The sequence below is a fragment of the Amblyomma maculatum genome, chromosome 1, assembly GCF_055883805.1.
Source record: "Amblyomma maculatum isolate TAMU_Amacu chromosome 1, ASM5588380v1, whole genome shotgun sequence".
Taxonomy (NCBI): domain Eukaryota; kingdom Metazoa; phylum Arthropoda; class Arachnida; order Ixodida; family Ixodidae; genus Amblyomma; species Amblyomma maculatum.
In genome coordinates this window covers 32,416,743-32,431,998 of record NC_139344.1, presented here as the reverse complement: position 1 = coordinate 32,431,998, position 15,256 = coordinate 32,416,743, and the positions used below count along the sequence as shown (strand labels likewise).

At 45.1% G+C, this 15,256-nt stretch overlaps 1 protein-coding gene across 1 annotated transcript in view; it reads left to right on the top strand.

Moving 5' to 3' along the window:
- LOC146202091 (proto-oncogene tyrosine-protein kinase receptor Ret-like) overlaps nucleotides 1-15,256 on the top strand; it is a 265,403-nt gene that overhangs the window by 211,332 nt on the left and 38,815 nt on the right. Inside the window, exons 11-14 of the mRNA XM_084587934.1 lie at nucleotides 601-846; nucleotides 4,251-4,660; nucleotides 9,080-9,227; nucleotides 10,085-10,192. Of these exons, the coding sequence (XP_084444060.1) occupies nucleotides 601-846; nucleotides 4,251-4,660; nucleotides 9,080-9,227; nucleotides 10,085-10,192 (912 nt within the window). The remainder of the gene's footprint in view (nucleotides 1-600; nucleotides 847-4,250; nucleotides 4,661-9,079; nucleotides 9,228-10,084; nucleotides 10,193-15,256) is intronic.

Sequence of the window (15,256 nt, the reverse complement as noted above, 5' to 3'; positions counted from 1 at the left end):
AATTGTGAACAAGATATATGTTAGATTATAATCTCGAAAACGAGATAGACAGGACGGAAGCAGCCGCTCTGCTGCTGTACTATTGCAGCTACACGTGGAAACGATAAATGAACTCCGAGAAAGCGCGACATGTGTATGAAGAAGAAACAGAAACTGTAGCCTATAATAGATTGGTGAATAAAAGCTACCCTTGCTAGCTAAAGACGAGAAGAAAGTGTTACGCTTGTCGCGTTCGAAGAACGTTTATATACTGTGACCTTTTCTGACGTTCCGAGTCTCCCAATTTACTAATTGGACCACGTAGTAGACCTCTATCACAGCACCCCTGGCACTAAGGAAATCTAAATCAGGGGGCACTGCAGCTATCGATGCTATCCGAAACCTTTCTAGCACAGTGGTTGCAATACTAGCCACCACTACGGGAAGGAGAATATCATACCTGGGAACTTTGGCAAACTCATGGAACTTGGGCTGCAGTAAATACAATAGCTATCTTTGACGCCAACAGTTCGCTATCGGACGGGTGGAGTAGCAAATAATTCCCCAGAAGCGTCGGAGGCAAACAACTGGAGCGAATGTCAAAGTTGGCGCATTTTTCAGAGCACGTGGTGGGCGAGGCCGTGGCGGGGCCGTCCGGCCGAGGCATCGAGAAGGCCATGGGCATCTGTTCGTGCGCTTCGGCGGAAAGCTGCACGTGCACCAAGCCGCCGACCCGGCCCGACAGCCGCGACAGCGTGCTCGCCGTCCCCGCCTGGTCACACGAGGGTGACGCTGCTGCCGGAGCTGATGGGCAGAGCGCGTTCGGCCAGCTGTCCGCAGCCACCGCCGACCTAGGCCACAGGGAGGGTGAGCACTCTCGGCAGCGCGCACCCAGCGTTCTTTCCGTGGCCTCCGAAATAAATCTGTTCGAATAGCCGTCGTATTTGCCGTCGTTACCACCCATGAGCAGCCTGCTTAGGTTCAGTGCAGGATAAAATTGGGAGGGGGATAGGGGGTAGAGCTGACGACATGGAGGAAAAAAAAAAAACAAAAAACATCGAGAAGGTTCCTGTGTGGAGCGTTCAAATTTGTGAAGGGCTTTGGCTCGCGTCGAACGAGAGAAGCTGTTTTGGGAGATCCTTTAATGAAGTCTTTCATCACGTACGCGGCGACTGCTCGTCGTCTTAGCGAAGTAAAGCGAGGCGCACGCGGTAAGCATCGTAAGAAAAGACAGGGAAACGCTCGCACCGGACCAAACTGATTGAAGCGGCGCGCCGCATATCGAGCAAGGGGTGTGCCACCTCTAGTAACGTCTGCGTTAATGGCGCTGATAGTAATGGCGCCGAACTTTCGAGATTCACTTCTCGGCAAGACTCTCCCCGGGCTTTAACCTATGTGGAGATGGCGGGAAAGCGCGCTCAAATCGGCTGTTAAAACTCAGTGCACGTCGTCCTCGGGCTTTTCACTTGTCTTTTTTCATGCTTTTTTTTTTCCAGCAGCCGCAAAAAGCGGAGAGTAAATAAAGTGCCCCAGCACCTTCGAAACTTTATTTCCTTTTTTTACTCACCAGAAAGATATAAAAGCTGGCACACTGTCGCACTACGCCACAAACTCCATATAAACTGCACTAAAATGCATTCATTAGAATGGGAATTAATGCCATTTTTTGGCAACATATACGTCTATACAGAGACATGTATAAGAAATTGCTCTGTATTTCTTTTCAAACGTTGGCAAATAATTAACTACTTCATTTAATGCAAAGACAGCGAGTTGGGTACAAAGGTGTACTAAAAGGAAGCACCCCGAAGGCTAAAAAAAAAAAAAAAAAGAAAAGGGACTAGCCCGAAGTATCGCTACGAGGACATTATTTAAAGAGATCAACTTTCTTAAATCATTTCTCGTGCGTACTCCGTCCTATGGAAGTCCGTTTACGAAATCGGCTTCAAGAAAACCTGCGTCTAGGGTTCTCCAGCATGCTTCGCATAAAGACAGAAGGAAAAGAAATTGCGTGGGCTTCCAAAAACGCTTTGATGTGCGACTATGCTTTCAGACTATGCACCTGAGCTCGCATACTGGGCTAGAACCTTTTGATGAACAACGTTTTTCAGTCGGCACCAGTTTTCTTCATCGTGCATCAGTTCATAGGCATGACATGCGATCTACGAGCAATGAGAGAGTATTTGATCCGCTAAGAAAAAAGAAAAAGGAGGACACCTGACGGTCGATATTGCGCTGCTCAATGAAATGGAGATTGGGATCATGTATTTAAGGAAAGCTGGTGTGTTTTATGCTGCTTCGGCTTCTACTCTTCGTTGATGTAAAATGAACCGTAGTTGCAGTTTAACATGCTTCTGAAAAAACGGGATAAAAGGCTCGGTAAGCAATCATATGCCTACTTCTCTTTTCAAAGGTTACGGCAGATTACCATTGGGTGTTAAAAAAAATCCCAAGAATTTTTGTCTAGCTTTCACTCTTTGTCTCAACGTTTAGAACTGATCCCTGCAGCCCGTTGTTTTAATTTTTTTTTTTCGGCGCAAGCGTGATATACTGACTATTCAACACAATAACTAGTGTGATTCATTGGGAATTGCTGAAACAGAAAAGGAAAAAAGCACGGGAAAGCGCGTGGTGAGAATAAATCTAACGCAGGTGCTTACCTGGATTGCGGAAGAAAGGAAAATAATTAACTTCGAATGAAGTGCTCTCTCTAAAGAAAAAGTTCTTAGTCTTACATTGCTGGTTCCTCATTTCATGCATGAGCGCGCACGCGCTACCCAATTATTCTTGGAAATAATGAGGTCCCGAACAGGCGTGGACAGATTGCTACACATCATTCCCAATTAGGCTCGTGTCCACGCTAACTTAAGTATATTTGTCGTGACAGCGAAATGTCCGCTATCTGTTACCGAGTTCCTCGCCACAGCTGCGGCGTCATCGATTGCCAAAGCAGAGGTGCTCCTATACTTTACACATATACGTCGCCTTTGATTCTGCGCAAATATACACGTGAACTGACAGCCATGAAGGTTTGTTTGCTCTTATCTGGATGGGCCTTTCGACCACTCTTTTGGTGGGTTTCGTTTTGATTCCAGCGTTGCGGTTAGTTTTTTTTTTTTTATTTCTTTCAGCTGTTAAGATTTTAGAAAGATGAATATTTCGAGCAACGAAGGTACTAAAGGCTGTGTTTCCTAATTATTTACGTTAACATTTCACTACAGTAAAACTTTTAACGTTGATTGCAGGTTCAGCTCTTTTTGCTCTTCTATCTTTCGATTACCGGCCCAAGAGGTGGGCTGGGATTGAAATCTGTCTAGTGTCGGCAGCGGAAAAAGGCGCATGAACATTTTCGTCTAATTCTAAGACGTGCTGGTACACTCCAGTATGTACGGGAAATGAAGGCTGGGCAAAACAAAGCTAACTTGTATTTGACGCATCGTGAAGTTAAGCGAATGAAGCTAATAATTTAGCACTTTGGTTAAATACCTTAAAAATACAAAGGTTAAAAATACTGAGTTTAAGGTCCTCGAAATCTCTTCGGTATGAAACGAGTGCATCGAGAACTTACTCAGAGAACTCCAGATGAATCTAGAGGCATTTGGTTGTCTTCAAGCGAGCTTGGAGAAGAGCGAACCCGGTGTGGGGAGCAGCCATACGAGCCCAAGTAGTTAGAAAATGCGCACATTGTACGCATATCAGAACGTATAAAATTTCGTATTATGACGAATTCCTTTGAAGCAATGATCTAACCTTAAATGCTTCAAGATGACTTAGCTCAAACTTTGTGAAGACTGAGAAAAAAGAGACAGGACACGCGCCGTTCTGTCTCCTTTTTCTCGGTCTTCGCAAAAGTCGCGCCCCACTAAGTCCCCGTCATCAGCGTTGAACTCCCCCAGGTATCAATCCTGAGATCATTGTCTAAGTTGTAACAAATAAGAGAAAGAAACTCTATTCTGACATAGCCAAAGCTGATGTTTATTCACCACAAACATTACACGTGAGCGGCAAACATTTGCACCTAGTATACGCTAAGAAAATAGATTTCTGCATGCCTCTGGGAACTTTGAAAAGATTTAGCGTCGTAGCAGCCCAATGCAGCGGTTCGGGTGTGATCGTATGTCCTCTCACAGAATATTCTGCAGTCGCAGACTAGCGTTGTAGTTATTGTACACTCGCAGTCTACTGTATACCAGGAGCGTATGGTGCTTGCGGGAAACGGCGCAAAATATAGGTGGTCGCAACCCTGATAACCGCAGTTATAACTCGTGCAGAGCCTGGTGGGGAATCCATGGCTCCGGCAGCTGTACCGTCTTGCGGCCCGGGCTGCGTGGCGTCGCTCTGCCTAGCCGGCCTGCTGGTGTCGGTTCTGGCGCTTGCGGCGCTAGCGACGCTCGTACGGCGGCGCCGCGCGGCCGCCAAGCACAAGTACCTGGGATCGAGGGCCTCGCTGTCTGTGCCTTCAGACTACGTGGACGGCCGCAGCGCCGCGTCGGCTGCCGCCACTGACGCCGGCGCCCAAGCGTCGACGCCTCACCCTCAGTCCGCGACTGGATCCCCGTTTTTAGCCAAGCTGCAGACGAGCTACGGGCCAACGAGATCCCCGACCGAAGGTCCCAGCTTGCCGTGGGAAGAGCGCTTGCCTGGACCACCAAACGGGTGTCTAGCGGCCTCCTCTACAGAGGTGTGAAAACCTGCATGAACTAATGAAAACTTGCCTTGCCACTGATAACTGCCGATGCATTTTCCCCTACACCAGTTAATCAAGGCGGAGCTGGTGAAGCCGTTAAATGCGCGTAAAGGTAGGGCGCCATTAGTTGACGCCCGCGATCTGCCCAAAGTTATTGGTTTAACGGTAAAGCAACTGGCGGTTCAAGTAAGCGCTAGAGACAAGTGTTTTGAGACAAGTTGTGGGAACTCTGCATGAGGAGAGGTGATCACTGAACGAAATCGAAGAACCGTTTTCTGACTAAAAAACGCCTTGGCAATCGCATATTTCGGGTCCATCAACCTATACTGAGTACTGTAACAAATTGCACTGACGTGAGAACACGTATGAGTATTTGGCTGCTGGCAGGCTCCGTTTGGTTAATGCGATACCACTATACCACTAGTTGCCGTAGCTTTGCGGGGTTTTACGGGAAGCGAATGTAACAAACTGCCGCCAGCATGTAGCAGCCACATCTGACAGTAGCTTTAGTTGTGCAGGGTTTATCTTCTGCCAGTGATATTTGTATGCTTGCTCGCCGCGTTTCACAAGGGACTGTCACGTTCTTTACTTGCACGATGCCACACCTCGGTGACGCGGTGGCTTTGCTTTTCGCGTGTTGTAAGGCCTCGAGATCGAATCCCGGTCGTGTGTGGCGCACTTCGCAGTTCACAAGATCCGCGTGCTGTGTCCCGGGTGTCAGAGCATGCTAATAAACCCTATGGGATCGAAATCAATCCAGAGCTCTCCACTACGGCATCCTTCATAACCCACGTGCAGCTACGGGATGACAAACCCAACATACCATAGCACCGTACATTTGAAAGCCGGACAGCATAGTCGAGGAGCAGTTCGGGTATTTCTCACTGAAGTTGATGAGGTTGTACAGGCAACAAATGGCGCAACGAAATTGGCAGGCCATACAGACAAAGCTTAGAATACATGGTGTACGTTTGTAGTTTTAGGCAACACAAGTAGAGAAGCGAATGTCGCGTCGGTAACAAGCACGAGAAAAATATAATCAGCTTGAAGCAGTTATTTTTTTGTGTGTGTGTGTTTGCTTTTTCCCGCATTGCCCACGCGCGTGCTTGTACAAGGTTGGCCTATTTAACCTGAAATGATGGATCTTTGACAGAATCGACAGCGGCTCCGTGCGTCCAAGAAAACACGAATCAACAGTGAGGCGAGACGCTTCTCTCTCTCTCTATCTCTATTTTTTTTTCTTGTCAACGTTTCACTTCTTATGCTATGACGTTCTAGTAGCTGCTCGATGCTGCAGAAGGTTAAACGCTGTCTCTCCGTCATTTCACCTTAGGTTGCTCGAAGTTCTCGAAAGTAGACCTCCGAGAACTTCGAACGTGTTTTGACGGAACAGCTGAAAGATGTTCACGTATGCGAACGCTTCGTATACCACACTCGCGCGTCGTAACGTCGCCGCCATGCACTGTGGCGCTGCGCACGGTTACGAGAGCGCCTGGCAAGAAGACTATTTAATCGTTCAACACCCTTGTGTGATTCGACCCGTGAGTTTTCGATGCCAGCTAGCTTTAGAGACGTCCACAGATCCCAGTGGCGAAGGACAGTGCCGTTTTTCTGTTGATGTCCACAACTGATGAATGAACCATGCAAACCTGGTGCAAACAGTGCGTTTTTCTCAATTATCTTCGGCCATACTCTTTGAGGTAGCATTTCTTAGTAGGACGCGCGCACACTAAACGCACCTACCGCACAGGCATCGAAACGTCAATGTTTATTGCTAAATAGGTCCAGCTACGCAGGTTAGAAATATCCAGTTATGCATGCTTGCCTGTGAGTGTCGGAGTTTCGGCGTTTCTTTTTTTTTTTTCCTTCGCTTCGTAATGATATGAATGGGCGCCAAATTTCCGCGTTTATATTCTACATTTTGCCCGTGGTAAACGCAACCACACCGAGCCGGGGCGTTTAGCGACTCTTTACACGAGCGGAAAACGCGCGCGGACTTTCCTCGCGTCAAAAATAGACCAGCTCAGTATCTTGAATAAGGATCTCTCTGCGCAATCGAGTCAACGTGAGCTGTCGACGCACGTCTCCACGATCCTTCGTGGGCAGCTGTACAGCGCGCCAGCACGTGCTGGGCCACTTCGGTAAGGAAGCACTAAGGAACGGCCGGCTAGCTCAGAGTTCGTCGAACGGGCGGTCCGTCGGTACGTACGGCCGGACTTTAGTTAGAATACGGCAGGTGCCGTAGTGGAAGAGTCAGTTTTGATTTTTACTCTACAGGTTTCCTAAACAGGCGAGAAAGAAAACGTAGCCGTCCTTTGCGCACTCGACATGAGTGGTAAGCAGTCGATGTGAGAATACGTGGAATATTACGTAAAAGTTCGTAGGATTAATTTTTTTTTTTGTCAGCGAAGCAGAGCAGTCCTATTACTTAAGTATAGACACCTTGTGGGCCGAAACAGAACTTATTTGTCCCCTTGCCTGTATTAGCTTGCGACCGATGATTTTAAACAATATCTTGTACAGCTGGTTGTCGAAAAGCCGTTGGCGTTCTAATAGTCGACACCACGTGTCGGGAATAATCGGGGGCTGCGTAAAAAAATCGTGTCATGGTAATTTTTGGTTCTGCCGATTGGTCATTGATTGGTGTGTGGCAGAGGATGACAATTTAGTGAGATAATTGTAATTAATTGATTAACTGATGAAATAAAGGAATAAGTTAAACGTCTGCTTTTACGTATATAAATTTATTGTTAAAAAATAGACCAATAACAGTGCTTCATAGGTTAGTTCAATGAGCCTTAGCCTATGTAACCTAGTGTACCTGGAGTAGCTGATTTTCCCTACATTTATTGACACTAGGGGCATTATTTTGAATCCCTCTCTTAGGAAATGCTTATTAAAATTCTCCTTTCCGAAAAAACAAAAATGTTAAAACAGCACGATTGGTCGCACCAGACGTCCGCAAGTTTCCCATTTTGTAAGGGTCCACCTAGTATACTGCTTTGAATTAGTTCAAATGGCAGATTTGGATTCTCGCTCTAAAATGTCATGAGATACAACGCATTATAAAGGGGAACTGAAGAGAGGGTAATGCTGAAATGCCCGCCTCAGGAATCATTAACTGGCTTGCTACTCTGCCCTAGGAAATAGTTATCAATAACTGCCACCAATATCCTAACAGTATATAGTAGCATGACTGATGGAATGTCCTTGACCTAGGCTCTCAGTCATACATTGAAGTACGCGAACGCTTTGTGAATCTGTACGAATGCTTTTCCGTCTATAGCTCTTGTGAGATAGGCACATTCAAAATGAACGCCCTCTTCTATTGCTTGATCTATATTTCCTTGCGTGTCATTAGTTGTAGCGCCTGTTGCAACGAAAGAAAAAAAGAGTGGCGATTCAACACCCCTCCACCTATCTGAGTCTTTTTCTTGCATGCCAGCATTTGCTATGTATCAGATGGTGACGGATCGGGCTAGTTGGTGCAGGTTTGACATTTTCGGAACGCGCTAAAAAACACGGACGTAGAAGAAACTGACAGGGACAAGCGCTACTTTCAACTGTTTATTTCATGAAACCACAAGTGCTATATACAGTCAACAAACACTTCAAGGACATGGCAGAAGTCTACAAGTGCGCGATAACAAGTAGCTGCCGGGACTGACGGAGACCAGAAGACGTGTGCAAGATGACGTCGATACACTGAGGAATGCTAGTTCTTTTCTTTGACAATGAAATAGAAGGTGAGCTAACACAGGTGCTTCCCAGTGATGCTATTTTATGGGCTTCTATAACCTCTCGGGTGAGTTGATCCCGACTACGCCCGATGATATGACACTGATATGGCACTGGGTCGTAATTGTGCTCCATTGTTAAATCAGTGCCATATCATCGAGCATAGTCGTGATCAACTCACTCGAGAGGTTATAGAAGCTCAGAAAATAGCATCACTGGGAAGCACCTGCGTTAGCGCACCTTCTGTTTCGTTGTCAAAAAGAGACCTTGCATTCCTCAGTGTATCGACGTCATCTTGCACACGTCTTCTGGTCTCCGTCAGTCCCGGCAGCTACTTGTTATCGCGCACTTGTAGACTTCTGCCATGTCCTTGAAGTGTTTGTTGACTGTATATAGCACTTGTGGTTTCATGAAATAAACAGTTGAAAGTAGCGCTTGCCCCTGTCAGTTTCTTCTACGTCCATGTTTTTTTAGCGCTTTCGAAAAATTGCTCTTTATAAGTCAAACTTTTAGCACCAAGGATTCGCTAACAAAATGCCTTCTGATAACACTATAGGTGAACATGGGAGCAAAATGGTGCAACGAGTCACAAAATACTGAACAATCCGTCTTATAACTCTTGGCGATCGGCTGTTATCGAAAGGCGACTGATGGATGAAGCGGCCGGCATTGCAGGTTCACGACCAATGGGAGTTTCCCCGAGAGAACCTCGAGCTGGAGCAGTGTCTTGGCGAAGGAGAATTCGGCCGCGTCGTTCGTGCCACAGCACGTGACATCGCCGGCGTTCGAGGCTTCACAACGGTTGCAGTCAAGATGCTCAAAGGTGCGACTCGCGAACTGAGCCTCTTTTGTCATGCATTCGTTTAGGCCTACTATGGGCGCTAATGATGAAGGAACTATTTCGGCGTCTTCGTGATATACATAACTAACAGTACCTGCATCAACGTCGAATACCTGCTCGTGAAAGGCGTTAGTGAAGTTGCGTTTCATTCACTAATAGGCAGTAGCTGAACCATCGTTTCTGTTAGCATATCCATATTGTCAGACTGCATTATGGAACATACGCAACGGCAGACGATGACGCAATAAAAGGAACCCACTATAGCTTTTTGCTGAGACCCATGGAACCTACGGGCCTCAGGGATATATGTAACCGCTTACTTTGTGAATGCTTTAGCAGCTGAAACAACAAAGCGGGAAATGCGCGACAGTCACAAAAAGTAGATATATAAATGAGCATATTAGCTTTTAGATAGTAGTAAATATAAATTTAATGCTTCTTCCCCGCAATGTACTCAAATATAATAATGTGTTTCACATATGCTAGTGTAGTGAGCAGCAATATCGCTATTAAGGTGCGACTGGTTACAGTGATAATATAAAATAAAGTTGAATATCAAATTAAACATAATTTTTTTGATAACTTAGTATACATAAGCAACCGATAGTTTTTTGTTTTTTGTTTTTTTTTTCTGGAAATGAGCGTTGATCTCTGTGTAGCTGAAGCATTGTGGCATCGATAGCAGACCAACGTTTATCTGGTCTGGGGAGATGACTGTTAACTTTGCACAAAAATACCGAAAAGTTCATGGTTTTGCATTCTCTGCAGAGAGCGAAATAATGCGTTCAGAAAAAAAAAAAAAGAACATTGCATTTTATCGCTGCTGCTTTTTTTTTTAGGTAACTGGTCACCGGCTGAAGAACAAGATTTGCTCTCAGAATTCTGCATGCTCAAGGAAGTGAACCATCCAAACGTCATACGTTTGCTTGGGGGCTGCACTACAAAAGGTAAGATTAATAATTTTTTCTCCAAGTGCATGCCTTCTTTGAACGTTTCTCCTCTCCCTTAAAGTTCTAGAGCTCACGTGGAAGGTGGGAAAGTTAAGACTGCTCGTGGGAAGTGGATAATACGTTGCGATACTCCTTTATTAAAGCATCCATGTGCCGCGCTGTGCCGGCCGCCCCATCGACCTCTAGGGGGCGGCACTTTCTCTTGAGTAGTGCGGGTGAGCTAGGTGGAGGTTCACATACAGACCTACGCTGCGGCAGCTCTCCTCTAGCCCTGCAGCTCTTTTCCGCTTGAAAGAAAACGAGCTCGCACTGGCGAATGGGGGATAAGCCGTTTGACAGCACCCCAATTCTTCAGAAATCCGCGTTGAATCTTCGTACGCTTCGTAAATGTGGCGGCAACTGTCAAAAAACACAATTTGTGCTCCATATTTATTGCTGCGAAAGTGTAAACTAATGCGCGAGGGGATGGTTTTCAGAAATGTCCTGTTCTGACCATGCTCTCAAGCGAGTGACACGACAGGAAACCACCCCCTCGGTCTTGTAGCTCCCACTCCATTTCAAGAAGCATGGAGCCAGGTTATATAGTCTTCATTTGCTCATTTTTTTACGTTATTGATATCCACCATGCTCGTGCGCTTGATATTTTTTTTTTAACCTTGTAGTTATAACGAATGAAATTAGTTTTACGTTCCCCTCTTTATTCGATATTAAGACGGCACGTATCCGCAGCAGTGATAGCTCTACGCGACGTTGTTCTTTGTATTACGCTTCAATGTTTATTAATTTCAACCTCATTCTACTAGTGCGGTACTTTGATAACAAGACGATTTAAGGTAATGAAAGCAGTTAGCCTCGGTTGTTGAGTTCTCGAAACTTAATTTTTTTTTTTCCTCCTGTAATTATTCGACAGTAACATGTGGGTATTAGAACTATAGCGTTTGGTGATATCTGCAGGGCAAAATATTCGATTAAAGCCATCTTTATTGATTCATTGCGTAAAAATCATTTCATTGATTGCAGTCGTAGGCATGCGTCAATTAAGAGCTATGGCTGGCGTAACAGCACTCAAAGAGCGAAGCAAGTAGTTAAGCGCCTAATCTATCTTACGACGGCCCCTATTCGTGCATTGCGTGTCGCGCATGTAGCGCGTAGTTCGTCTGAATATTTGCACGTTTCCGACAACTGGCAAAACTGACAGACTGGAAGTTTCCTTCCGTGCATCCAGTGACGTCATGCGCTCAAGGTTGCCCATAGAAATTTCCTCGGTAGAGGCCACAAAATGAGAAATTTTGAAATTGATTTGCGCTGCAGCAGAACATCCAACAACTGCAAAATTCGCTACAAATGAGCAGAAAGCTGAGGACAACGTACCGTGAATGTTTCAGTAAAATCCGAATAGGTGGAAGGCGTAGTTAAAGTGTTCCCTTAAATCATTCTTTGTATTGCCATTATTTTTCTCCTGGTTTGTTTTTCTCCTTTACCCCTCGAGTTGTCTGCGTTTTTGGGCGTTTATGCTTTACGTGAGTCATATTAAACATCGGCTTAGTAAGACCTAAAATACTTAGAAGTGTTTGCAAGCAGTACGATAGCGCGGACGTCGTGCATCAGGTGTTGGTAATATTCAGTTTTGTTATTAACTTGGAGTGAGACCGGCAAATGCTGGTTCTCTCTATACATAACAGGCCGCACTCCTGTCGTTCTCGTTACTCCCTGGGACAACACTCGTATTATATCCTGGCGTTTTCGTCACATCTATCGGCAATGCATTTGCGTTTCCCCCCCCCCCCCCCCCCCCCCCTTGCTGAACTTCCTCAAGTAAGGGAAGTCGCGTGTTTAGCAGCGAGAACCAGCGCCTGCAATGAAGGGCAAGGTATAGGAGGGTTCAAGCTAAAGCGTCCTGCATATAGCGGCCCAAGTGCAGATAGCAGGTGACCACGGGTGCGCCTGCAGAGAGCAAATAAATGCAAAGAATAAAAAAAAAAAGAATTGAAAGAGACAGTTAATTACGAGGATTACTGCGGACTTTACTTCGAACGACGGAAATAGTAATTTTCTTCCCTGAATCGTATTTGCCTTTCGTCAAGGCCGCGCGTGGGCTGCCTGATTATCGGTGTCTATATACTTTGGTTCGCGTGGGCTTCGCTGCCTCTCCGAGAGTAGGGAACTGTAAAACAAACGGCTCTTTACATTGCTCACGTTGATTGCTTGCTTCTCGTAGATACTATTGGTTGTGGCGCATGTGCAAACTTCGTTTGATCGCCGAAGGTAATGCGAAATTCGTGCCTGCAGCCAGCGCCAGAGCTTTGCAGATCCCCTATTCGGACGGCGTATGCGAAGACCTACGTTACATCTGACCGCTCCCTCGCTATTTCGTCATACAATACTTTGAAATGTGCGATGTTCAGTTTGAAGGCACGAGAGTAGAGGGTTTTGGCAAAGCTAGAAAAAAAAAAAAAAGAACGCTGGAGCCGTTCGCAAAGAAAGTGCGGGTTTCGTGTCACAGCTATTCTATTCGAGAAATGAAGACTGCGAGCCTGCAGCTCGCTTGAAGGGCGCATTTTGCTAAGAAGTGGAAAAAAAAATAGGTGGTGAAACTTGAGTGCTATTTAGTGTACACGATCGATAAAAATTACGAAAACGAAGGCTAAGAAAACAATGGGGACAACCCTGGAAAGCGAGGAAGTCTAACATCGGCTAGCAACTGGAATCGTTGCTAGGCCATGGAATCGTAGTCTTGCACATGCTGCGACATATTAGTTATACTTTCTTTCCGGCGAAGAGCTTTCTTTTCGCCGTGCTACATTTTTTCTGTTAAAATGTCTGTTCGCCCCCTGTTGCGTCAGCTCAGGCCAAAGGGACGCTGAAGATCAATGCCACTCTATGTAAGCGCATAGACAGTGTACGAACTGAACCCAGGTTCACGGTGTTTTACGTGTCTTAGGCGCTTTCTTGTTTTGTTTGGAAGTATGAATGTTTTTAACACCTGCCATTTCGTCTTCCTTCGTCCGGCCGTCTTTACACACCACGAAGAACTAACTATCCGATTGGGCAATATAAATTCAGCAGCAGGTAAAAAATATTCGGACTGACACCAGGTTTCGCGCCCCGCGCGGTGGTTCAGTGATTAGGCACTCGACTGCTGTGTCCAAGGACGCGGGATCGAATCCCGTCCGCGGCGGCCGCTTTTCGGTGGAGGCGAAAAGCAAGGCGCCCATGTACTGTGCTTTGTCAGTGCGCGTTAAAGGACACCAGGGTGTCGAAATTTTCGGAGCCCCCCAGTACAGTATCTCTCATAGCCTCAGTCACTTGAGACGTTAAACCCTATAAACCAAACCGAACCAGCCAGGTTTCTATTGGATGCTCCTGTAACCAAAAGAAAGTAATGGAGCTGAAAATAAAATTGAGCTTATCTGTATGGGTTGGGAATCAAACCAAAGACCTTCGGACAGCGAGACGGGAATGCTTGTTTGTTCAGACTGAATAAAGGCTATCCTAAAGAATGCGCGATGCGAACGGGGGGACCTTATAAAGCAGTCGCGTTCAACTTTTAAGCAAACATACATGGGTGTGTTTAGATAAGGACGGTAATCGAACTGCCATGACGATTTATCGTTTCATTTAAATATTTGTATTTGATGGACATATATTTTGGCACAATAAAATTAGCCTTAGGTTGACAAGATACGCTCTAGTTTTCTCGGAAAAAAATCGTATATCACAAGAGACGGAAAACGTCGTTTACATGCCATTTGTTAAAAGTGCCACTTTTAAGCATTGCTGCATGCCCACGAAAATTTTGTCGCACATCAGTATTTACTCAATAAATTTGCGCAACTTGCGCTCTCACAAAAGAAGTTTTTTCAGTAGTACAGATTTTCAGGGAAAATCGCAAGCTCTTCTCCAGAAGGTACATGCCGCAAAAAACAAAAAAAAAAAAAATCAGCCGTGACTTCTGGCAGGAGTCATTACGGTATTGCTGCTGAATCCTTTTGTCTGCATTATATGAGTAACTGCTTCATTTCAGGTGAAATTGTTTGCTTTAGGCCAGTAACTTTTTTTCTCTCTACAATGCTTCAAAATTTGCAACAATTCAAAACCGTAAATATAAACAACACCAATTTTAATTTAAGAAGAAAACAACGTCATCTTCTATTTTTATTGGAGTCTCCCTCAAGAATACTAAGTACTTTATAACCTTAAGGTATTAAGAAAGTGTTGCATTACGTTGACAAAGTCGTAAATAAATATAAGCCTGAGTTCATGTTCTTATTCTTCAAAATTGCTAAGGGCTGCATACTAGAAGGAGAAAAGGTCAGAATTTCGATTTTGTAGTGATTAAATCGACTTAATTACGTTTTATCTCGTACAATAGTTAGTGCCTTCTCATGCTTTTCAAGTCTCTCTTTTTTTTTTTTTTTGATTATTAAGATGATTCACATTATGATGTTATAGAAATGCGGTCGCTATTTTACGTAATTTCTGTGGAATAACGAAAGAAGTTTTTCTCTGTGCTATAATTCTTTCAACGTCTGCTCCAAGTTCATGCTACAGATAAGTCAAATATCATCAAGCAGTAGAGGACAATTGTTGATATTGGGTATTTGATCAGATCACTGTCAAGCATGGAATCACAATCTCTTCATCTCTGAAACAGCACTGGAGGCCTTGTCGGCGGCGTTGCCACCCATTAATTGAAAACAGTTCCGCATTTGGGCCGTCTGGACACCAAGCATTTTCTTTGCTGTCTCCCACTGTTTATTCTTCTTTTCGCGAAAGTATACAAGGTCTATCTGCGGAAGCTTCAGAAAGCCGGCATTCTTCGGCTTTTCATTCAAGTGCGGTACTAAGCAGGGTTGAAGTCTGTATGACCTCAAATGCAGATTTTCGCCACCTGTGTTGTGCTTTTCATGTTTTATTAGCAAACCAAAGCCGTCGCAAGCATTTCTGCGTTACCTGTGGCTGAAAAACACCCATTTCGTTTTAGACAATTATTATCGTGTATATAGTTCACAAATCTGATATTTATTCTTAACTGAGAGGGAGTCCCGTTAATAACATAAG